This window comes from Ictidomys tridecemlineatus, chromosome 2, assembly GCF_052094955.1.
Source record: "Ictidomys tridecemlineatus isolate mIctTri1 chromosome 2, mIctTri1.hap1, whole genome shotgun sequence".
NCBI classification, from domain to species: domain Eukaryota; kingdom Metazoa; phylum Chordata; class Mammalia; order Rodentia; family Sciuridae; genus Ictidomys; species Ictidomys tridecemlineatus.
The window spans coordinates 157,260,750-157,285,762 of NC_135478.1; the positions used below are offsets into that span (position 1 = coordinate 157,260,750).

The window sequence follows — 25,013 nt, forward strand, 5'->3', positions numbered from 1 at the left end:
TTAAAAATCCTCTAAGTTATCATGAAGGGAGTAATCATCTGAGAACTATCATTTAAATAGTCTTTAATCAGGGAAATAAAAATCAGACAAGAGGAATGGTCTACTGAGAAAGTATATTAAATAATTTATTGGCCTCTTCCATATTTGTAGTTAAGGTGTGTTATAGCATTTTAGATATTATTCATGAATGTGCTGTGTTGACAATGGAAATGCATAGTACTTATTCAACTTTTTACAAATGTAATTTTTAAGACCACAATCATAATAGATTTATAGACATCTTACAGAAGTAAACTATTTTTATATTTTCTATAAAAATCACATTTAAAAAAATTCATCCTTTATTTATTTTTAAATCTTTTCATGTTACACTGATTAAGATAGAAATATATTTTTTAAAGCCTACACAACAAAACCTCTTCTTAGGAAAGCAACTCAGAAACTCTTTTATTCTAAGGTCTTAGTGTGTTCTCATTTCAAGAATAATTTACAATTTAATGATCGTGAAGGCTAAAATAATGCAAACTTAACCATAGGATGTCAAGGACAAAGGTTAATGAATATACTTTTTATGTAAAGACTTCCCAGATATCCTCATACTGGGGGTTTAAATTTTTTACCAAAGTAGTGTCACTAGCAGAGTGAGCAGAAAATTTTAACTTCCATAGGGTGGGATTATAGCCTGAGGAATGCAGCCTGAGGTTTTAAGAATTTATGTAAAATGTACATTCTCCTTTGCAATCAATCTTGTTTTAATATAAAAATAAAGTGGTTCATCTAACTCTCCTCAAATCTTTGAGTAATATTTACACTGAAGCAAGACACCCTGTGTTTATCCTGTGGCTTTACCTCCCTGGCTTGCTGCCATTGCTGCGGGGGGATGCATACCCCCTTTTGAAAGCTCTATCATATCATATATGTGGTGTTGGATCAGAAGAAAGAGCCTGTGCTCCAAGTCAGGGCTTGTGGGGTTTAATCTCAGCTCTGACGTTAACTAGTTGTTGGCCAATTCCAAAGCACTTAATGTCTTTGGGCCTCAGTTTCTTCAACAGTAAATGAGCAAGTTGAAAGTTCAGTTAAAATTTCATGTTGTTTAGTTATACTTTCCTGTACAGGTAATATGAATTGTTTACAGAGTTGAAGATTCTTATGGTGATGTTGAAATAGAATCATTTTTAAAAAACTTTTCAGTGGAAAATGTGCGAGGAAACCTACATAAGTTTAAAAATTCTTCCAAATTTGTCTTGAATCATTCCAATGATCAGTCTAGATGCTATCTTTTGAGTAAAAAATATTTATTAGATAAAATGATAATTGACACCCGTTTTCTGCTGAATCAGAATACAAAGATCAATATATTAATCACAGTCAACACATATTTATAAAAAGGTATACCTGGGGCTGGGGTTGTAGCTCAGTGATAGAATGCTTGCCTAGAACAAGTGAGGCCCTGGGTTTGATCCTCAGCACCACATAAAAACAAATAAACAACAAACAAATAAATAAAATAAAGGTTAAATTCTTTATTTTTTATTTTTATTTATTTATTTTTGATATTAGGGATTGAACGCAGGGGTCCTCAACCACTGAGCCGCATCCCCAGCCCTTTTTTACCTTTCATTTGGGGACAAGGTCTCTCTAAGTTGCTGAGGCTGGCTTTTGAACTTGCCTCAGCCTGGGATTGTAGGCATATGCCACTGAGCTGGGCCCAATAGCAAAAGGTTAAATTCTTTTAAAAAAATATGCCTGTTTGCATGATTTGGTGATAAGGTTATGAATATATTCATTGTTAAAAGTTTAGATGAAATAATGTCTCATTTTAATTGATAATTACATTTTTTCTGGCTTACCTAAAATGCAAATAACAATGGAATGTTGGGGGACAATTCTCCATGAATCCCTGTGTTGTTGCACATAAGTAAAGGCATTGACTGCTTTTACTTAGGACTATTTTTTCAAGGATGTTTGTATAGTGAAGAGTCTTGGAAGATATGGTATCTACCATCAGAGCAAAATGCAGGTGTTTTATTTTGGTTTGGTTTTTAATTGGGCAGCATAATAAAAATTATGTCTCTATTCCTTATAATAAAGATAAGGTTAAGCAGACTTATTGCCCAATATAGATTTGCTTTCCCTAAACTCAGGGTTCCTCTTCTGTAACACAACTCGTTTGCATTTTTTTCTACAAGGAAATAATCATTTGCATTTGCATTGTTTTCATATTCATTGCTTAATATCCAAATGCCAACTATAAACCTCACAAGCTAGATCTGTAGATCTAGATCTCTAAAGAGTTTCCTAGTTATTTCTTGAAGTCATCAATGGGTTGTTTCAAATCATCTTGCAGCATCTGGCAAAGCTGTATTCCCTTGCTTTCCTGTTTTACTTAATACCTGCTGCATTCAGACTGTTGAAACAAACTTCATTCCTCTATCCCCAAAGTTCCCCTTTTGATCTCTTGGATCCATGCCCAGAATGTTATCACTTGATGCTCTAAGTTTTGGCATTTTTAAGATATTAAAGTGGTAGTGGGTTCTGAGCTGATAGGGGAAGCATATATCTTTCCCCAGTACCATGTCACATTTTCCCATAGGGTTCTGAAAGAATACCACCCATATTTAGTCTTTATTAAACTGCTTCAGAAAAGCAAAAACTTTTTGTTTTTTTCACCCTTTGTTTCTTTTCAATATTTGTACACAATCCCCTAAATGCCCACCTGGATAGGAAAGGGAAGTATCTCAGGTTTGGAAACATTCAAACTGTCTAGAAGAGCTGGAAACTGCTAGACATAATTTTAGATGAAACGAAGTAAATTCAGTTGCAAACTTGTGCTGAAATCAGTGTGATTTCACATTTTCTCCCAAGATTATGTAAGCCCCCAAGTTTAAGCTCTGTCCATATTCCCAGACAGACACTTATTGCGTTTGGGGCTAGGGGAGCACAACTCCATCATTTTGGGATCCTAAGGAATAAGTGAAAAAAAGAACAAGGACTTCAGGTAGGTACATTTACTTGTGAAATGTGAGCAGAGGGTGGGTGCCAAGAGAAGAATGAAAGCAGGGCATTTAAATAATGGAGCCAAGGACAGAAGGCCCTAGGCTGAAATTAGAGACGGTACAGAGTGGAAAAATGATTTATAAAAATTAATTTCCATTACAGTATTTTAATGTGTGAAATCACTGAAATTTCTAACCCATATTGTGCTCAATTTAGACTTGGTGAGGATTGTTAGAAAAATTTTCCTAAACTAGAATAGAAGTCTTGTTAATGCAGTAGAAACGTATCTTGTCACACATGATATAACAATCAGGAATTTGAAATACGAATTCTCTATAAAAGTACACATATACATGTGTGTACACATGTATGTATTTTGATGTATGTGCCTGTATGTGTGTGTATGTGTACATACACATGCACCCCCCAACACACACATATGTGCAGAATAGGTGCTACGGTTCTGATGTGGTTTGTCCCTTGAAGGGTTCATGTGTTAAAGGTTTGGACCTCAGAGTAGCAGTGTGGAGACATTGAGTGGCAGAACCTGTAAGAGGTGGAGCCTAATGGGAGGTAGTTAGGTCATAGATAGCTGCCCTAGAAGAGCTTAAGGCAGTGCTTCTTAGACCATGGCACTTCCCTAGAGAGTGAGTTATTATGAAAGAGTGAGCTTGACCCCTGAATTGTTCTCTGGTTTCCTGCCTCATCACATGATCCCTCTCCCACATGTTCTTATTATGCTGGTATCTACCATGAGGTCCTTGCTATGGGGAGAAAAAATACAGCTGCCTAATCATGAACTTTCAGTCTCTCAAACTGTGAGCTAAACAAACCTATTTATACACTACTCAGACTCTGATGTTTTTAATCACAGAAACAGAAAATGGACTAAGAACAGCAGCAACCTTGACAGTGCCCTCAGTGACCCCTGCCTCCTGGTGTTCACATCATTGGAAGATCCCCTCTCTTTGCATATGGGATGGATTTATGGGTTCACTTCTTTTTTTAATATTTATTTTTTAGTTGTAGTTGGACACAATACCTTTATTTTCTTTATTTTTATGATGCCAAGGATCGAACCCAGGGCCTTGCTCATGCTAAGCAAGTGCTCTACTGTTGAGCCACAACCCCAGCCCTACGAGTTCACTTCTAATGAATAAGTATGAAGACTGGGAGATCACATTTGAGATTAGATTACAAAAAGACTGTGATTTCTGTCTCATGTGCCCTTTCCCTTGCTTTCTTAGCCCATTCTGCCATGCCATGAGCTGACCTATAAAAGAAGCCCACATAGAATTGATGTCTCTGTCTAATATTCAGAGAGGAACTGAAGTCTTCCAACAGCCAGGTGAGACAGCTTGGAAGGGAACATGCACCTTCATCCCCTGCCAAGGGGGCCTTGAGATAACGGAGCCCTGGCCTCCACTGCAGTCTTGTGGGAGACTTTGATGGGAGGCACCCAGCTGAACAATATATCCAGATCCCAACACTCAGCAATGAAGATAAGGTTTTTTAAGTTGATAAGTTTTTCTTTCTTTCTTAAAATTAGGGTGTTGTAATTATACATAGTATTTCAGTTCATTTTGACAAAATCATGTATGCAAAGAATTTTATCTCAATTCCCATTCCCTACCTTTTCCTCCCTTTCTCCTCCCCCTATTCTCCCTCCTCCATTCTACTGATTGTCCTTTCACACCTTTATATATTTCTCATTGGTAGTTTATATATACGTATAAAGATGAAATTCATAGATATTCATATGTCTATAATGATTTTGTTAAATTCAGTCTGTATTTCTTCCCCTTTGCCTTTACTCCTCCCTCCTTCTCATTCTTCTACTCTGCTGATCTTCCCTATATTTTTATGATATCTGATCCCCTCCCCCAACTCCTTCTTTCACATAATTTGCTCAAGCTTCCACATATAAGAGAAGACATTCAACACTTGATTTTCTGAGTGTGACATATTACATCACATGGTTTTCTACATTTCCATCCATTTACTGGATAAAGCAATTATTTCATTCTTCTTTATAGCTAAGTAAAACTCTGTGTGTGTGTGTGTGTGTGTGTGTGTGTGTGTGTGTATATATATATATATATATATATATATATATATATATATATGTGCCACATTTTCTTGATCCATGATTCATGTATTGATGGGAATTTGAGTTGATGAGTTGATTCCATAATTTGTCTATTGTAAAGTGTGCTTCTATAAACATGGGTGTGGCTATTTGTAATATGCTGATTTTAGTTCTTTTGGATAAATGTCAGGGAGTGAGACAACTAGGTCATATGGTGGTTTCATTCTTAGTTTTTTTTTTTTTTTTTTTTTAAGAAACTCCATACTGTCTTCCAGAATGGTTGCCACATTTTCTTTATCTATTCATCTGTTGAAGGGCACCTCATTTGGCTCTATAGCTTAGCTATTGTGAACTGAGCTTCTGTAAATGTTGATGTGCTGCATCCCTGTAGTATGCTGATGTATACTGAGGAGTGAGGTAACTGGGTCAAATGGTGGTTCCATTTCAAGTTTTCTGAGGAATCTTCATACTACTTTTCATAGTGGTTGCATCAATTTGCAGTCCCACCAGCAATATATGAGCATACTATTTCCCCCACATCCTTGCAAACTTCACTTATTAATTGTTGATTTTATTTTTGTGCTTGGGGGAATGTAGACCCTATGTTTTCTTCTAGCAGTTACAAAATTTCTGGTCAAATTCCTAAACCTTTTATCCATTTCGATTTGAGTTTTGTGCAGGGTGAGAGATAGGGGTCTAGTTTAATTTTTTTTTTCTACATACAGATATTCAGTTTTCCCAGCACCATTTGTTAAAAACCCTATCTTTTCTCCAGAATTAATTTTTGTCAAGTATCAAATGGCTGTATGTATGCGGTTTTGTCTCTGTGTCTTCTATTCTTTTCCACTGGTCTTCACATCTACTTTGATTCCAATACTATGCTGTTTTTTGCTACTATCACATTGTAGTATATTTTGAGATGGGTATTGTGATGCCTCCTGCTTTGCTTTTTTTGTTCAGAATTGCTTTGGTTATTCTTGGTCTTTATTCTTCCAAATGAATTTAAGGACTGTTTTTTCCTAGTTCTGTGAAGAATGTCATTGGTATTTAGATGTGGACTGCATTGAATCTGTTATGCTGCTTAGTTTTGAGGTCATTTGCTATGCAGCTATAAGCAGCTAGTCATACACATACAAAATGTATTATATGCCTGTTATGTAGAAATTAAAACTACAAATATGCTTAAGACCATAAAGGAATATTTCCTCGGTCACACAGTTCTTCTCAAAAGAATCTTCATCCTTGTTATTTTATGTAGTGGAAATTTGACAAAATTCTCATCCTGTCAATTTCCAGATTAATATTTAGATCTAGAAAGATTTACTCTTGAAATTTTATGTATATACACCCATATGTTTAAATGTAAGAACCAAACTCTTTTACCATGGACCATAATTTGAGGATATTTTTTAAAAGGATTTCTGTTAAACTAAAACTTAATCTAACTTGAGAGTTTTTTAGAAAGTTTTTCCAGTTTATTAATCCTCCCATGAAAAATTTGTATGATCACTGCAGATAGTCATCATAGAGTCTTTACTCTTCCTTTTGCCAGCACCCACATGGACCTTTGAAATCCCCCTGACTTTCTTCATTCTATTCTTGAATTCCTTTCCTTGTTTTTCTCCAGGCTATGTCTTGAAAATTTATGTTTAGGCTCATTTTTCTTATATGTTTTTGCATAATTCAAGAATCATAAATCATGTCAAATTTAGTTGTCTAGCCACCACCAAAATGGGTTATGAATTCAAATACAAAGACAACATCCAGCATTGACTCGTACATTTTGGTTAGTTTCCCCCAAATTTTTGTGTACTGCTGGCTTCCCAGGTGAAGAATACTGATAACCATTTATTTCCTCCTACATAGTCCATTGGTCACGTACCTCCTTGTCTGGATAATTACTATGTGGTTCATGATAGCAGCAGATGCTCGGGTAGCTAGGCAGGAATAGGGGAGTGCTCTCCACCCACCAATCCTATCAACACACAGAAGGAGCCCAGGGGTACCAGAGTGGGAACCAAGGCCTCTGTGTGAGACCACTGGGCCTGATGCCTGATTGAAAGTCCTCGGCTGAGTGTTTACTTAAGAAACACATCATTTTTTTCCATAATGTGTACTAATAGCAACTCAATAAATATTTTTCTCATCCCTTCATGGAGTTTTTAAAAAATATATTATACACTTACATCATCACCAACAAAGGGATGGTGTAAAGCATGATCATTATATCAAATCTTGAACATTAACAACATTTGGGTTTATGGTCTATCACCATATATAGTTTTCTTTAATATTCTGACTGAAGCATTTGAAGATATTGAGATTTTTTTCTGTACATCTGAATTATTTTTTAAGGTCACTCTTAAAGATTCAGTCTGGAAATTAATGTCCTTATTGACCCAGAATTGTTTTATAGATGATCACAGATAGCAGTAGCATCCAGGAGTTTTGGCAATGGATTCTTTGTTCCTCTCATCTACATTCTGTGGGGGGCAGAAAGAGGCATCAAAACCAGCTCCAGCATGTCTGGGTCACCATGTGTGGCCAGACATAGGCCATCAAACCATTTAAAGGGCTCTTTTCACGGCATGAGGGAGCTGGTTTAGATAATCCAGCGCTCTGTATTTATTCATTTGTTTAGTCAGGCAGTGAAATGAATTGAATTTACACACACTCTACCATGGACTGGGGATATGGGTAAGAGATTCATAAAAGAATGAAAGTTAGAAAGCAAGCAGCCTCAGTAATCACAGCTTTAAATGAACTTTAATTGTATTTGTTCTGGTTGTTTTTGACTGGCAATCAAATGCATCGTTAAAGATGTTACCATTATTGACTTAGAGCCTGTATTGCTTCAGTTGCCTTCACACGTAATTTCAAACTGTCTTATTAGGCACATTAACTGTGTGTTCTTTGTGGCCTTTATTCAGTTGCTAGGTTCTTGATAATGATGCTTTCATTACCACCTCTTCTTACAAAACAAATTGCAGAGTAAAGGCCAATAATCCTTTTATTAAAGAAACTATATATTGGAGAGTAGTTCAAAAGAAGTCTTTTTCATAAAACTTATGAAGGCATTGAGAGAAAGGCAGCAGAATACAACAGACACTAGTATAGCAATATGTAAAACAGTGGATGTGTAACTGATGTGATGCTGCAAACTGTATACGGGGTAAAAATGGGAGTTCATAACCAACTTGAATCAAAGTGTGAAATATGATATGTCAAGAACTATATAATGTTTTGAACAACCAACAATAAAAATTTAAAAAAAAGTAGAAATGAAGCCAAAGGCCATCAGAACCTTACGGCTTATATAATTGACTCCCTGTGGGCAATTTTTGCAAGCATAAGTCTAATAAAAATAAGAAGGAGGGTAAGGGAGAGGATGATTGGAAAAGAACAAAACAAATAGAGAAGGGAGAGAAAGAGAAGGGAGAAATGAGAAGGAAAAAGGAGTGTAGAGAAGGGGAAAAGGAGATGACAGGTGAAGAGAAGATGAGAGAGAAAAAAAAGAGGTGAGAGGGCAAGGAGGGAGAGGAGCTAAGGGAAGGGGCACACTGTGGTTGGGGATTATTTTACCTCTTGATCACCCTCATATTTGGAGAGATATCTTCTTGGGGGCGCTCGTTCATCTCCAGTCCTGTGTCCCAGTGAAGCTGGCAATTAAAACCCTACCCCCTACCCCCCAACCCCCGACATTAAGGACGGTACAGAGGTGGGCCTGTGATCTGAGCCAGCCTAAGCAAAATAATTCCCCTTAGATTTTTCATATTGGAACTTGGGGAAAGGAGCAGCCTTTTCGTTATATTGAGACTGCATGATGTCAGACCTAAAATTACATGTCTTTCCTTGACTTGTGAGAACCGAGAGGGCGTCTGATGACTGAACTGTAAGTTCTCTGTCCTGTTCTGCTCCTATGGATTAATCCCCAAGCCAGTCAACCTTCTTTATCCAACAGACCAAGGGCAATTTTTATTTATCTCAAGGAGCTGGTTTCAGCTCCTGCAAACTGCTCTGAATCATTCAAATAATCCAATCACATTCTATTGTTGGAACCAGGGGGCCCCTTGCTCTCTGGATACCACAAAGGCTGCTTCCCAAAGCCCCTGGTTACTCACTACTCTGCAGAGTGCAGCCCCTGGTCCTGTGTGTCATGCATCATCCTCTCCTCTGAGCTGTGAGTGTAAGTGACTAATGACCTGCGTAGATCTTATCTGTGCAGTATCAAGTGTCATATGTTCAGCCAACTCTATAGCCCTCAGGTGGGATTCCTCTTTTACTAATGGGGTGGAAAAGAGACAATTAAAACAACATGTGCTTTAAATCAGCATATTATAGTGATGCAGCCACATCAATGTTTATAGCAGCCACAAAAAGCTAAGCTATGGAACCCACCTAGGTGCCCTTCAGCAGATGAATCGATAAAGAAAATGTGGTATGTATACACAATGGAATATTACTCAGCATTAAAGATGAATGAAATTATGGCATTTGCTGGTAAGTGGATGGAGCTAGAGAATATCATGCTAAACGAAATAAGCCAAACCCCCAAAATCAAAGGTCAAATATTCACTCTGATACATGCATGCTAACATACAAGAAGGGGCATGGGGAAGAATAGAAGTTCATTGGATTAGACAGAGGGGAATGAAGAGAAGAGGAAGAAATGACAATAGGAAAGACAACAAAATGCATCAGATATAAGTTTCCCACGTTCATTTACGATACACAACCAGTGTAACTCCACATCATATACAACTACAAGAATTGGAAGTTATACTCCAGGTATATATAATATGTCAAAATAAGGTCTACTGTCATATATATCTAAAAAGAACAAATAAAAAATAGAAAAAAACCTCAACAAAATGTGATGCAAATTAGTTGATACCAGGTCAGCCTTCTACCCTGTAAATTTGTTGGTGCAAAACCAACAGAAAAAGAAGGGCAGAATTGGTACTTACAGAGACAGACTTTGGGACTGAGAATTCCTTGTTCTATTCACCCTGGAGCATCTGCTTTTCCTACTATTTTCTCTTAAATTTTCATTTTCACTTTTTTAGTTTGATTAGAGATTTTTCAACGTCATCAAGAGATTATGGATACAAGCAGTAAGGTAAGAAATCAGGAAGAAAAAAATAATCAAAGGAAAGTTGTTATACATGTGAGTTGGAACAATAACCCCAACATTAATCAGTGAAACCAATGATATTTGATTGTTTGTATTTGAATTGAAATTAGTAAGTTTTTCTTAAGTAAGTGCATAATTAACCGATATATTTCTTCTAGAATGAAAGAGTATATAAAAGATAAAGAAAGCAAGGAATAGTCTATCATTGTGAACAAGGAAAAAAGCTCAGGTTGTATAAGACATGTACTGCAGTAGGCTAATGAAGAAAATAAAATATTAAGAAATTAGAGTATTACCTATCAACTTGTATTTATACTTAAAAGTGCTATTTTTAAGGATATAAAGTTTATATCTTGGAGTATTAAGGGGTCTTAAAGTCCATAACCTGATGATCTTTTAAAAATTATTTTTTATGGAAACAAAATTCACCTAACATAAAATTAACCATTTTCAAGTTTATGATTCAGTGTTCGTTGAGGTCATTCACAAAACAACCATTGCTCTATCTATTTTCAGAACATTTTGATCTTTCCTAAAGGAAACAACATGTACATTACACAGTTTCTTCTCATAGCCAGACCCAGCAACCACTAATCTGCTTTTTGTCTTTTTAGATTTACCTATTCTGATATTTTACATAAATGAAATCAGACAATATGTGGTCCTTTATGTCTATCTTCCTTTATTTAGCAAAAAGTTTTTGAGGTTCATACATCTTTCCCCATGTACCTATTCCTTTTAGTGGCTGAATAATATTCCATTATATGGATATACCATATAGTATTTATCTATTCGTACACCAATTGACATTTGCATATTTCCTTCATTGGGCTATTATTATAGCTAAATACATTTCTTTACAAGTCTTGAATATCTATTTTCAATTCTTTTGGATATAAACCTAAGAGTAAAACTGCTGTGTCATATGTCAATTCTAATTTTAACTTTTGAGGAACCACCAAACTTATCTACAGGAATTGCAATATTTTACATTCCCACCAGCAATGCATAAGGATTTCAACTGCAAAGCTTATTATTATGTGCTTGATTTGCATTTACCTAATGACTGATAATGTTGAGTTTCTTTTCATGTGCTTCTTGGCCATTTGTATGTATTTTTTTAGGAAAATGTCTATTTAAGACCTTTGCCCATTTAATTAGGTTGTTTGTACTTTAGTTGTTGGATTTTTAAGAGTTATTTATATGATCTGAATACTATATCCTTATCAGATGTGTGATTTGCTAATATTTTCTTCCATTCTACAAGATATCTTTGTAACATAATGATTTTGTACAGACCATTTCTATTCTTTCTCTAACTAATGTAAATGAGAATTTCTCCTATGTGTATTATCATTGAGTATCTATTTTCAACTTTATCCATACAATGAGAGGTTTTGCTAGAGTCACTGAATAAGAATAGAGTCTATATGACCCACCTCCCTAGCCACAGTCTTTGGTTTAAACCTAAACTTAACTGTATCTTACAACCCTAGACACAGATATTGGTCAATCATGCAAGCCAGATTAGATTAATCAGAATTCTTCCCTAGACTCTTCACTATCTTTTCATGAAGCTGTGATTATATTAGCTTAGAATCTACCATCAGTCATATTTCTTCTTGCCTAGAATGATAGTAGAAGAAGGTCAAACTAACATATTGTTTTAGTTAGCTTTTTTCATGCAGTGACCACAACACCCAATAAGAACAATTTAGGGGAAGAAAAGTTTATTTGGGGCTCATGGTCTCAGAGGTTTCAGTCCATAAATGGTTGACTCCGTTTATTTGGACCCAAGGTTAGGCAGCACATCATGGAGGAAGGGCATGGGAGAAGGAAGCTGCTCTCTTTATGGCAGCCAGGAAGAGGGTGGGAGAAAGAATATGAGAAGGAAGGGGCCACAGGGAAAGGTACCCTTCCAGGGCATGCCCCCAGTGACCCACCTTCTCCAGCCACGCCCCACCTGCCTACAGTGGTGGGTAGGCAAAATTACCAGTGCATTCAAACTAGGATGGATTGTTTAGGTTGTAGCTTTCATAATCCAATCACTTTACCTCTGAACATCCTTGCATGAACCCAGGAGCTTTTGGGGGGACACATGATACTCAAACCATAACACACAGAGCAAGTCTAACGGTATTTGAGTCCTTGGTTCTAGCTAGCTCCACACCTGCTTTGACTGTAAGTTAGTTATGGAAATAATATACTTCCCCTTTGGTTTAGGCTGGTGTGCTTTAGATTTTTAGATTTCCAGGTGATGTGGTAACATTATCTTGTGGGCATATCTCATAACTTCATAGCATTGTCACATTATAGGTTTACATGCTGCCTAGTGCTAATCTTAACTTGTGCTATAATTCTTCCCCAGAACTGGCATCTATTGGCTTCTCTCAACAAATTAATGACTAATAAGAAAATTGAAATTACTTCTGGTGGAACTATTTTACTGCTCTTTCTTTTTGAAAATATACACTAAAATTATTGGCCAGCTGCCCAAAACTTAAAACGCAGAGGCATTTTGAGAATTATTTAAATACCATGACCCTGTTTGCAGTTTCTATCAGTTACTGGAAGAATGCTATAAAAAGAGCATTTATGAAAAAGAATGTGTTGTGTAACCATCTGTGGTAGATGTAGGTGGTCTAAAAACTATTTATTTCATTCCTACTTTCACTCAGAAACTTTAAAACATGTGAATACCATTCAACCAAAGGAAGTAATCTAAGCCCTTTATTTGGAATTATTTTAAATAATCCTTTCTGTATTTTCTAAATTGGATTGTATAATTAGCTAATCCATCTACCTATTGTGATATTAGGTGGTAAAAAATGTCATGCATCCTGTCTTTGGTGTAATTGCATACATTCCTTTTCAATTTCCTTTTGTTGGCTTTAGCTATATTTTGTATCATAGCTTTAATAACTAGGATGTCTTTGGGGTGAAGAAAATCCCTAGTTTCCGATCTTTGTTATTTGCAAATTAATGGCTCTAAGTATCACATAAGCACTTCCATGATTGTTTGTCTTGGTGTGGCCCATGAGGAAAATGGTTTCCATTATCAAAATTATGCTGTTATTTGATGTGAGCCCTTGGTATTTTTCTGTTTTCAGTAAAAGTTCAGGAATGATCTGTCGGAAATCTCTTGACAAAGTTTAACAAGATCATATTGTTGAACTGGTAAACTTGGAATTTCCTTTACTAAGAATTCTAGCTTCGAAGCTTAAGTTTTTCTAAATTTATAGCTATTTTTCCTTCTGCCTTTGTTTCTTGCACTATTCTTATTTCAATAAACTATTTTATTAACTTTATCTTGTTATTTAATATTGATTACAGCTAAATTGTATAGATAGGGTAACATAACAAGTTCATGCTTTGAATTAATTACAAAGATAGGGAAAAGCTTCACTTAACTGATGGAATGACTCTGAGCTCTTGCCTGGAGTTCCACATAAAAGAGACCAAGAGGAAAATCTGACGATGGCTTTCTCCAAGTTAAGGGACAACTTCTAAGCTCTGGTTCTTACACAGCTTTTTCATAAATTACCCTCATTGTTGATTCCAATAACCTAGAATACAAGACTCTCTAATTTTATTTTTTCTAATTTAAAATTTTCTTTTAATTTTAAATTTATTTATTCTAATTGTTATACATAATAAAAGAAAGCATTTCAATTCATAGTACACATACAGAGCACAATTTTTCATGTTTCTGGTTATACACAAAGGAGAGTCACACCATTTCGTGTCTTCATACATGTACTTAGGGTAATCATGTCCATCTCATCCCACCATCTTTACTACCCCCATGCCCCCTCCCTCCCCTTCCCTCCCCTTTGCCCCATCTAAAGTTCCTCTATTCCTCCCATGCTCCACCCTCCCACCCCCATTAGGGATCAGCATCCACATACCAGAGAAAACATTCAGCTTTGATTTTGGGGATTGGCTTAATTCACTTAGCATGATATTCTCTAACTCTATCCATTTACTTGCAAATGTCATTATTTTATTCTCTTTTATTGTTGAGTATGTGTGTGTGTGTGTGTGTGTGTGTGTGTGTGTATATATATATATATATACAAACTCACATAAAGACAGTTACCTCATATTAGACAAAGGCGCCAAAAACATATATTAGAGAAAAGAGCTTCTTCAACAAATGGTGCTGGGAAAACTGGAAATCCATATGTAGCAAAATGAAATTAAGCCCTTATCTCTCACTGTGCACAAAATTAAACTCAAAGTGGACTAGGACCTAGGAATTAGACCAGAGACCCTGCACCTAATAGAAAAAAAAGTAGGCCCAAATCTTCATCATGTTAGATTAAGCCCTGACTTCCTTAATAAGACTCCTATAGCACAAGAAATAAAATCAAGTATCAATAAGTGGAATGGATTCAAAATGGAAATCTTTTTCTCAGCAAAAGAAACAATCAGTTAGGTGAAGAGAGAGCTTATAGAATGGGAGCAAATTTTTACCACCCACACAACAGATAGAGGACTCTCTAATTTTAATGAAGCTCAGAACTTCTAGCAGATTTACCAGCTGTGATATGTACTAACTTTGGAGTAAACTTGTTTTCAGCTATTAGTTTGGATGTTTTCCATTATAATATAAGTGCACCAAGATCTATTTGTTTGGACAGTAAAGAAATAGCAGCACAATTCACAATAGTCAAACTATGAACCAGACTAGGTGTTCATCAATGGATGAATGTATAAAGAAAATGTGTGTCTTCCGGTTGGGGCCAAGATGGCGGCGGTGAGGCGCGGGCTCCGGGGCGGGCGGAGTGGCGGCGGCGGCTCTCGGCTCGTTGAGGCGCGGGGCGCGGCGGGCGCGGAACGCTCCTGAGCCTTTGGCAGCTGCTGAGACCCTAGCTGAGGTACCTGAACACGTGCTGCGAGGACTTCCGGAGGAAGTGAGGCTGTTCCCATCAGCTGTTGACAAGACCCGGATCGGTGTCTGGGCCACTAAACCAATTTTAAAAGGCAAAAAGTTTGGGCCATTTGTTGGTGATAAGAAAAAAAGATCTCAGGTTAAGAATAATGTATACATGTGGGAGGTATATTACCCAAATTTGGGATGGATGTGCATCGATGCCACTGATCCGGAGAAGGGGAACTGGCTGCGATTTGTGAACTGGGCTTGCTCAGGAGAGGAGCAAAATTTGTTTCCACTGGAAATCAACAGAGCCATTTACTATAAAACTTTAAAGACCTCCCCCAGTCCTGACCTTTGATATTTACTCAAGTGTTCATGAGGCCTTTCAGATTCCTTACTGGTGATCGTCTAACTGTATTCTTCTGGATTAAGCATTCTGTGGGCCAATCGCGCCGGGCGAGGAGCTCCTGGTCTGGTACAATGGGGAAGACAACCCCGAGATAGCAGCTGCGATTGAGGAAGAGCGAGCCAGCGCCCGGAGCAAGCGGAGCTCCCCCAAGAGCCGGAAAGGGAAGAAAAAACCCCAAGAAAATAGAAACAAGGGAAACAAAAGCCAGGACATAGCACCGAAGACAAGTGAGCCAGATTCCACCTCTGCAAATATGAGAGATTCTGTGGAAGCCATTTTATCAGCACTGTTTGTGATGATGGTATTCATAAAGAATTGCAATCTTCTGTGCCCTTATATGAAGCAAGAATAGATGAGTTCATTGGGACTTAAGTGCAGTGACCCCAAGGTGGCCTGGGGAATCAGGTCCTGAAGAAGAAGAAGAGAGGCGTCCAGCTGCAGCCCCTGAGCAGCCAGCCCTTCTCCAGGAGGGGGTCATCCAGGATGCACCACCAGAACTGCCGATCTCCCCTGCTGCCCAAGAACCACAGCCAGAGCCAGATGGAAAACAAGAAGCCACAGATTGTGAGGTGAATGATCTGGATGAAGAAGAGGAGGATGAGGAGGAAGAAGATGACGACGATGATTTGGAGGAAGACGGGGAGGAAGAAGGCGACATGCCAAACGAAAGCTCTGTGAAAGAGCCTGAGATCCGGTGTGATGAGAAGCCAGAGGATTTATTAGAAGAACCAAAAAGCATTTCAGAAGAAACTCCTGAAGACTCTCCAGAAGGGACACCTGTTGTCCAGATCCCCAAAACTAAAGAGGAGGCCAACGGTGAGGCGTTTGAAGCGTTTGTTTCCATGTCAGCACTGTGAAAGGAAGTTCACCACCAAGCAGGGCCTTGAACGTCACATGCACATCCACATGTCTACAGTCAACCATGCTTTCAAGTGCAAGTACTGTGGGAAAGCCTTTGGCACACAGATCAACAGGAGGCGACACGAGCGTCGCCATGAAGCAGGGTTAAAGCGAAAACCCAGCCTGACACTACAGCCATCAGAGGACCTGCCTGATGGCAAAGTTTGTGGAGAAAATGTCACTCCTAAAGATGAATTGAATCCTTCCCATCTTGGGCAAGACTGTCTGATTCTAAACTCGGAAAAAGCTTCCCAAGAAACGGTAAATTCTTCGGTTGTAGAAGAGAATGGGGAAGTTAAAGAACTTCATCCCTGCAAATATTGTAAAAAGGTTTTCGGAACTCATACCAATATGAGATGGCATCAGCGCAGAGTTCATGAACGCCATCTGATTCCCAAAGGCGTGCGCCGAAAAGGGGGCCTCCTTGAGGAGCCACAGCCACCAGCCGAGCAGGCCCCACCTGCCCAGAATGTCTATGTACCAAGCACAGAGCCAGAGGAGGAGGGGGAAGTAGATGATGTGTACATCATGGACATTTCTAGTAACATCTCTGAAAACTTAAATTACTACATTGACGGTAAAATTCAAACTAACAATAGCACTAGCAACTGTGATGTGATTGAGATGGAATCTAGTTCGGCAGACTTGTATGGCATAAACTGTCTGCTCACTCCAGTTACAGTGGAAATTACTCAAAGTATAAAGACCACACAGGTCACTGTAACAGATGAACTTCCTAAAGAGCCGTCCAGCAGCACAAACTCTGAGTCCAAGAAACGGAGGACTGCTAGTCCACCTGTGCTCCCCAAAATTAAAGCTGAAACAGACTCTGACCCCGCGGCACCCTCCTGTTCCTTAAGTCTGCCTCTTAGTGTGTCAACAACCGAGGCGGTGTCTTTCCATAAAGAGAAGAGTGTTTATTTGTCGTCAAAGCTCAAACAGCTTCTTCAAACCCAAGACAAGCTAACTCCTCCTGCAGAAATCCCTAAGTTAGGTCCCGTATGTGTCTCCGCTCCTGCATCCATGTTACCCGTGACCTCTAGTAGGTTTAAGAGAAGGACCAGCTCTCCACCCAGTTCTCCACAGCATAGCCCTGCCCTTCGGGACTTTGGGAAACCAAGTGATGGAAAAGCAGCGTGGACAGATGCGGTCCTGACTTCGAAGAAACCCAAATTAGAAAGTCGTAGTGACTCACCAGTGTGGAGTTTGTCTGGGAGAGATGAGAGAGAAACTGGGAGCCCTCCTTGCTTCGATGAATACAAAATATCGAAAGAGTGGGCATCTGGTCCTACTTTCAGCAATGTGTGCAACCAGCAGCCACTGGATTTATCCAGCGGTGTCAAACAGACGGCTGAGGGTACAGGCAAGGCCTCTGTCCAGTGGGAATCTGTACTGGACCTCAGTGTGCACAGAAAGCCTGGTAGCGACTCTGAAGGCAAGGAGTTGAAAGAGAACCATTCAGTGCAGCCTTCCTGTGGTGCTGTGAAGAAGAAGAAGCCGACCCACCTGCATGCTCCAGAAGGTTCTTCTCAATGAGTATAATGGCACTGATTTACCCACAGAAAATACTCCTGATGTGACCAGGAGCCCAAGCCCTTGTAAATCTTTAGATGCCCAGCCAGATCCTGACCTTGTTCCTGACTCTGGTTTCTCTGCCCCTGCCATCGATTCATCTGCTGAAGTTTGTCCTTCGTCACCTCCCCTACAAACATCTTCCTCATCTTCTGGTCAGCTGCCTCCTCTCTTGATCCCCACAGATCCCTCTTCCCCTCCACCCTGCCCTCCTGTGTTAACTGTTGCCACTCCGCCCCCCTCCCCTCCTTCCAACTGTCCCTCTTCCCGCCCCTTCTTCCAGTGCATCTCCTCACCCATGTCCCTCTCCACTCTCGAATGCCACTGCCCAGTCTCCTCTTCCAATTCTGTCCCCAACAGTGTCCCCCTCACCCTCTCCCATTCCTCCTGTGGAGCAGCTCATGTCTGCTGCTTCACCTGGTCCTCCAACACTTTCTTCCTCCTCCTCCTCTTCATCATCCTCCTCGTCCTCCTCCTCGTCCTCCTCTTCATTCTCCTCTTCATCTTCCTCCTCATCCCCTTCACCACCCCCTCTCTCAGCAGTGTCATCTGTTATTTCCTCCGGAGATAATCTGGAGGCTTCTCTCCCCACAATGACTTTCAAACAGGAGGAACTAGAGAACGAAGATCTGAAAGCCAGGGAAGAGCCCCAGTCTGCAGTTGAACAGGATGCTGTTCAGGAAACATTCAGCAAAAACTTTATTTGTAATGTCTGTGAATCACCATTTTTTTCCATTAAAGATCTAACCAAACATTTATCTATTCATGCTGAAGAATGGCCCTTCAAATGTGAATTTTGTGTGCAGCTTTTTAAGGATAAAACAGATTTGTCAGAGCATCGCTTTTTGCTTCATGGAGTTGGGAATATCTTTGTGTGTTCTGTTTGTAAAAAAGAGTTTGCTTTCTTGTGCAATTTGCAGCAACACCAGCGAGATCTTCACCCAGACGAGGTGTGCACACACCATGAGTTTGAAAGTGGGACACTGAGGCCCCAGAACTTCACGGATCCCAGCAAGGCCCACATGGAGCATATGCAGGGCTTGCCGGAAGGCCCTTTGGAAACTTCCAAAGAGGAGGAGGAGTTAAATGATTCCTCTGAAGAGCTTTATACCACCATAAAAATAATGGCTTCTGGAATAAAGACAAAAGATCCAGATGTTCGATTGGGTCTCAATCAGCATTACCCAAGCTTTAAACCACCTCCATTCCAGTACCATCACCACAACCCCATGGGTATTGGTGTGACGGCCACAAATTTCACCACCCACAATATTCCACAGACTTTTACCACTGCCATTCGCTGCACAAAATGTGGAAAAGGTGTTGACAACATGCCTGAGTTACACAAACATATCCTGGCATGTGCTTCTGCAAGCGACAAGAAGAGGTATACTCTGAAGAAAAATCCAGTACCATTGAAACAAACTGTGCAGCCCAAAAATGGAGTGGTTGTCTTAGACAACTCTGGAAAAAATGCCTTCCGGCGAATGGGACAGCCCAAAAGACTGAGCTTCAGTGTTGAGCTCAGCAAAATGTCACCGAATAAGCTCAAATTAAATGCATTGAAGAAGAAAAACCAACTTGTACAGAAAGCAATCCTTCAAAAAAACAAATCTGCAAAACAGAAGGCTGACTTGAGGAGCTCCTCGGAGTCGTCCTCCCACATCTGCCCCTACTGCAGCCGAGAGTTCACTTACATTGGGAGCCTGAACAAGCACACGGCATTCAGTTGCCCCAAGAAACCCCTCTCTCCTTCCAAAAAAAAAAGTTTCTCATTCATCCAAGAAAGGTGGACACTCATCACCTGCAAGTAGTGACAGACACGCCAGCAGTAGTCACCGCAGACGGACAGCGGATGCTGAGATTAAGCTGCAGAGCACGCAGGCACCCCTGGGCAAGACCCGGGCCCACAGCTCAGGCCCCACCCAGTCTCCACTGCCCTCCTCATCCTTCCGGTCCAGGCAGAATGTCAAATTCACAGCTTCAGTCAAGTCCAAAAAACCAAGCTCCTCCTCTTTAAGGAACTCCAGCCCTATAAGAATGGCCAAAATCACTCACGTGGAGGGGAAAAAACCCAAAGCTGTGGCCAAGAATCATTCTGCTCAGCTCTCGAGTAAAACCTCCCGGAGCCTGCACGTGAGAGTACAAAAAAGCAAAGCTGTTTTACAGAGCAAGTCTACTTTGGCAAGTAAGAAAAGAACAGACCGGTTCAATGTAAAATCTAGAGAACGGAGTGGGGGGCCGGCCGATCACCCGAAGCCTTCAACTGGCAGCTGCCGCCGACCTGAGTGAAGGCAGAAGAGAGGACGGCAGTGCCAGGTCGGAGCTGAAGGACTTCGGGAACTTCCTGTAGAAAAGCCCCCCAAACAAAACAAACCTTAATTGACTAAAAGATATTGCATGCTCAACTTAGGATAAGCACTACGGCAAAGGATACGAAATCTACCAAGCTTGCAAGACCAGTTGAAGCTGACTCAAAAATCGTAACACAGTTGATTGCCGGCTGGCTTCTTGTTGCCCTGGTTAGAGTCAGGCATCTGCTCCTTCAGTGGTGCCCAGTGTGTGTGCTGGGCTCCCAGGTGACTGAGATCCAAAGAGAAGGGCCCTGTAAGATGGGCTAGATGAACTGGCTCCTCGTCATGGGACTGTAACTCAGATGTGAGTGTGGCCCTTGATTTTGGCACATAGCAGAGAAGGGAATGATTTGAACTTAACCTTGCAAAGCAAGTTCTCTATTTTATCAGTAGTTTATTGTAGATTTCAGGGATGACAGATTCGGATGCACTCATTTTAAAACTTCTCACACACCAGCTCTTGATGCCTTTCTTCTAAATGAATCGTAGACAGAGAGAGGCATTTAGCCGATCTCTTACCCCCCAACCCCCTGCCCCCTTTTTAAATCACAAGCAGATTGCCAGCATAACCGAGAGGAAACCAGATTGGATATGGACTCTTTTTTTATGCCTCTTATAGTGTCATGTTTATATATCCTGATGGACATTATCCTCTCAGATGGTTATCTGGCACTAATTTATAACTATTATATTATGAGAGACTATGTAGCAATATATCAATGCACAGATGCATCCAGGCCTGTAGAGATGTGTGTGTCTACATGTAAGTATAAATGAATTTACATACCAGGTTTTATACTGCAGTCTCTAATAGAGATTAAAATAACAAATTGGCCTCTGCCAAAGTATATGAATATCATTTCTCCATTCATTTTTATGCCTCCTCCCAAATTAATGACTGAGTTGGTGGAAAATGGCTAGATTTTATTCATACTGTTTTTTGTTCTCAACTTTAAAAAGTAATCTACCTCTTAAAATTTGTAGTTTAATACTTGTTTAGTGAGTTTGTGCCACTTTAACCCTTTCACTATCATTCCCATTTTGTTACATTTCTGTTATGGGGACTTTATGTTGAAATGTTGTATAAAGCATTTGTAGCAGTTTAAAAATAAAATATTTAAAATTATTTAAATTGTTTTGGACGCTTCAATTGTATTATATGTGATTTACATTTTGCATTTTTGTTTGCATTGTTAATCTGGAGAGTGTTCCTGTATGAAGTTCGCTGTTAGTTATTTTATTGCTTCTTGTTGGAGAGTGCTATAAAAGACTATTCTAATGAAAACATTAAAATTTACAATTTGACATACAAAAAAAAAAGAAAATGTGTATTCAACATCTTTAGTAATTAGAAAAATGTGAATCAAAACTACTCTATGATTTCATCTCACCCCAGTCAGAATGGCAGTTATAAAGAATACAAGCAATAATAAGTGTTGGAGAGGATGTGGGGGAAAAGGTACACTCATACATTGCTGGTGGAACTGCAAATTGGTGCAACCAGTTTGAAAAGCAGTGTGGAGATTCCTCAGAAAACTTGAAATGGAACCACTATTTGATCCAGCTATCGCACTCCTTGGTCTATACCCAAAGGCCTTAAAATCAGCATACTATAGTGATATAGCCATACAAGTGTTTATAGAGGCTGAATTCACAATAGCTAAATTGTGAAGCCAACCTAGATGCCCATCAATAGATAAATGGATACAGAAACTGTGATATATATACACAATGGAATTTTTACTCAGCATTAAAGGAGAATAAAATAATGGCATTTGCAAGTAAATGGAAGGAGTTGGAGAATATCTTGCTAAGTGAAGTAAGCCAATCCCCAAAAACTAAAGGCCGGATGTTTTCTCTGATTAGTGAATGCTGATCTATGATGGAGGAGAGGCATGGGAAGAATGCAGGAACTTTGATTGGGCAAAGAGGAGGGTGGGAAAGGGTTATGTGGATAGGAAAGATGGTAGAATGAGATGGACATCCTTACCCTAGGCACATGTATGATTGCATGAATTGTGCATCTCTACACCATGTACAACCAGAGAATTGAAATGTTGCACTCCATTTGTGTACAATGAATTGAAATGCATTTTCTGTTACATACAACTAAATAGAGCAAATGATAATAATAATAATAATAATAATAATAATAATAATAAAAAAATGTGGTATAGATGTACAGTATAGTCCATAACCTATAGTATAGGGGGAAATGTGGTTACAAAAGGTAGCTCTTCGTTATTCTACACATAGCTGGAACCTTGTTTAATGGTCATCTCTACCCCATGGAACTGTGTTCACCCTGCTCTAAAGGATGTATAGACGCATATAACAAAGGCAGGCTTTATTTTGTGATGAGGAGTATTTGAGATTCTTTTTTGAAGGCAGTGATACTATCCCTGGAAATTGTAGATGTTTTCTCCTTCTACAGAAGAAACTTGGACTGGCACTTGGACAAGAATTTTTTTGTGAGTAGGTGTTGGTGGGAAATGTTCTCTATATTTTGATTTATACCTGGCCCTGGAAGAAAGGAGAGAAAAATAATCTGAAACAAAGTTGTTGTCAGAATTCAATAACTGGAACACCACAGGAGGAGTTATTTAAGATAGAAGAACAAAGATTTAGGGTTTGTGAAGTTAGAATTGGGAACATTGTCTTATTTGCATTCTGATTCTTGCCCTGCTAAGCTTCCCAAACCATCCCTTCCCTCCTTCCACATGGAGATTCTCCTTACCTGATGTGAACTTTGACCGTGCACCTAATTATCCTCCTGCCTGCTGCCCCTAGGGTTGATCTCTTAGGTGTGGTGAGGTCCTAAATCCCCAACGTGGGCCCTCTGTTTACATGGAGGGCTCTTCACCCAGCTCGGGATCTGATACTTATGTTCTAATTCATGCTAGTCACACTGACTGCTTATCTAGTCAGTTTATACCACTAGGAGTTAAAATTTTGCTTTCACAATTTTTATAGCCATTTATTGAAAGAAGTAAATGGATTTGGTAAGAGTTATATTCAAAGTTTTTTAAAATGGGAATTTTTTTATTCTTGAAAAATAGGATTGCCAGAATAAAGAACTGATGGCACATGCTGACATCACTATAGCACATAATACAGCTACTATGTGTGATTTTCATAAATTTAAAAAGTCATATAATGATTCCCCATTTCCCATTAGTAGTAGCTCAAGTTACAGAAACAGGATTCATAATTTGAAATGACATCCTTACTTTTTAGAACTGTACTGTGATACTTACTGATTAGACATATAAAAATAAGAATCTGGCTCTCTTTTGCCAAAAATAAATTTATAGAATACTTGTGTTTTAGGAGTTAATGCCATGATATGTGATTCAATCCATTTAATTGTGTTGCTCTTTACAGCAAAAGACAACTTAGAGTGGCAATAAATCATTTATGAGGCTGTATTATCTGGAAAATTTCCACAGCAGGCTGCCATTTATCTGTTTTGCATTTGTTATAATGAAATACCTGAGGTTGGGTAGGTTTATAAGAAAAAAAAATTATTTTGGCTCATAGTACTGGAGGTCCTAGTTTGTGGGTTTGCAGCAGTGATGTCTTTCTTCCCGGCAAGATCCTGAGGTGGCATAGAGCATTACCTGGAAAGAAACAGGGAGCATGTTTATGTGTTCTGGTCTCTGCTTATAAGGCTATCAGTATTTAGTTAGGGGGGCTTCACTATAATGATTTATCTATTCCTAATTACCTTCCAAAGGCCCTACCATAGTCAGATTAAGTTTCTACTCTCTTAGTATGTCACAGTGGGGACAATAGTGTCACAAACTGTATCTAGGCACCTTTTACAGATGAGAAAACTGAGAGTTGAGTGATTGGTCCAGAGTCATAAAGCTCATAAGAGGCACAGGCAGAACCCACCCATTTGGCCTGACTCCCCTGACCTTATCCTCTAAACTTATGTGGTCTCTGGGTAAAAGGAAACGCGTTGTTTAAATATTATCTGTAACAGGAAAGGACAAGGAAATAGCAATAGAAGAGAAAGGGAAAAAAATTATCAATCATCTCGAGCAAATTAACAGGTACCCAGTGTCTACCAGCTCACCCTAAGTAAATGCTGGACAGAGCTGAGGTCAACAGAGGGTCCCTCACTAGAAAGAAAAGTTCAAGGGGTCCCAAAACAACTGTAGGTCCCTTCTGCTCCTTCTGTTGGGGATTGACCAGTCCTCAGCCATGAATGTTTTACTGGGAACATATTACCCTTGTTTTTGTTTAGCTCCCTTCCAGGGAAGTTGAAGCTCCTCATGTGCCAGGAAGGAGGCTGGGGCTGAGGATGCACCTAAGAATGAACTTCAGCTCTTTACATTGGGAAGTGAACAGAGTTCATCTGCCGTTCTGCTGCTTTAAAACCACTGAAGAGGCCACATTTTGTTTCTCATCATGAGGCAGGAACCACATCCAGAATGTGAGCCTGTTTTAGTCAGCTTTTGTGTTGCTGTGACCAAAAGACCTGACGAGAACAACTTGAGAAGGAAAGGTTCATTTTGGCTCACAGTTTCAGAGATTCAGTCTGTGACTGGCTGACTCCATAGCCCTGGGCCTGAGGACAGTGAGAACATCATGGCTGAAGCGGGTGGAGGAAGCTGCTACATAGCCACCAGGAAGCAGAGAGAGAGAGAGGGAGAGTGCTACTCCCTAGAACC

General features: G+C 39.4%; 1 protein-coding gene and 1 pseudogene across 1 annotated transcript; one reads left to right on the plus strand and one right to left on the minus strand.

Annotated features, from left to right (window-relative positions):
* Positions 1–6,564: 6,564 nt before the first annotated feature.
* Positions 6,565–7,000, minus strand: LOC110598494 (small ribosomal subunit protein eS24 pseudogene; annotated as a pseudogene).
* A 779-nt stretch (positions 7,001–7,779) lies between these two features.
* Positions 7,780–21,460, plus strand: LOC101957913 (PR domain zinc finger protein 2). Its single transcript, XM_078027824.1, is given in 9 exon segments — positions 7,780–7,783; positions 14,985–15,443; positions 15,532–15,778; positions 15,912–16,343; positions 16,345–17,911; positions 17,913–18,215; positions 18,217–19,734; positions 19,736–20,221; positions 20,223–21,460. Coding segments are annotated over 9 exon segments (5,127 nt in total). The 3' UTR covers positions 20,334–21,460.
* The last annotated feature ends 3,553 nt before the right edge of the window (positions 21,461–25,013 follow it).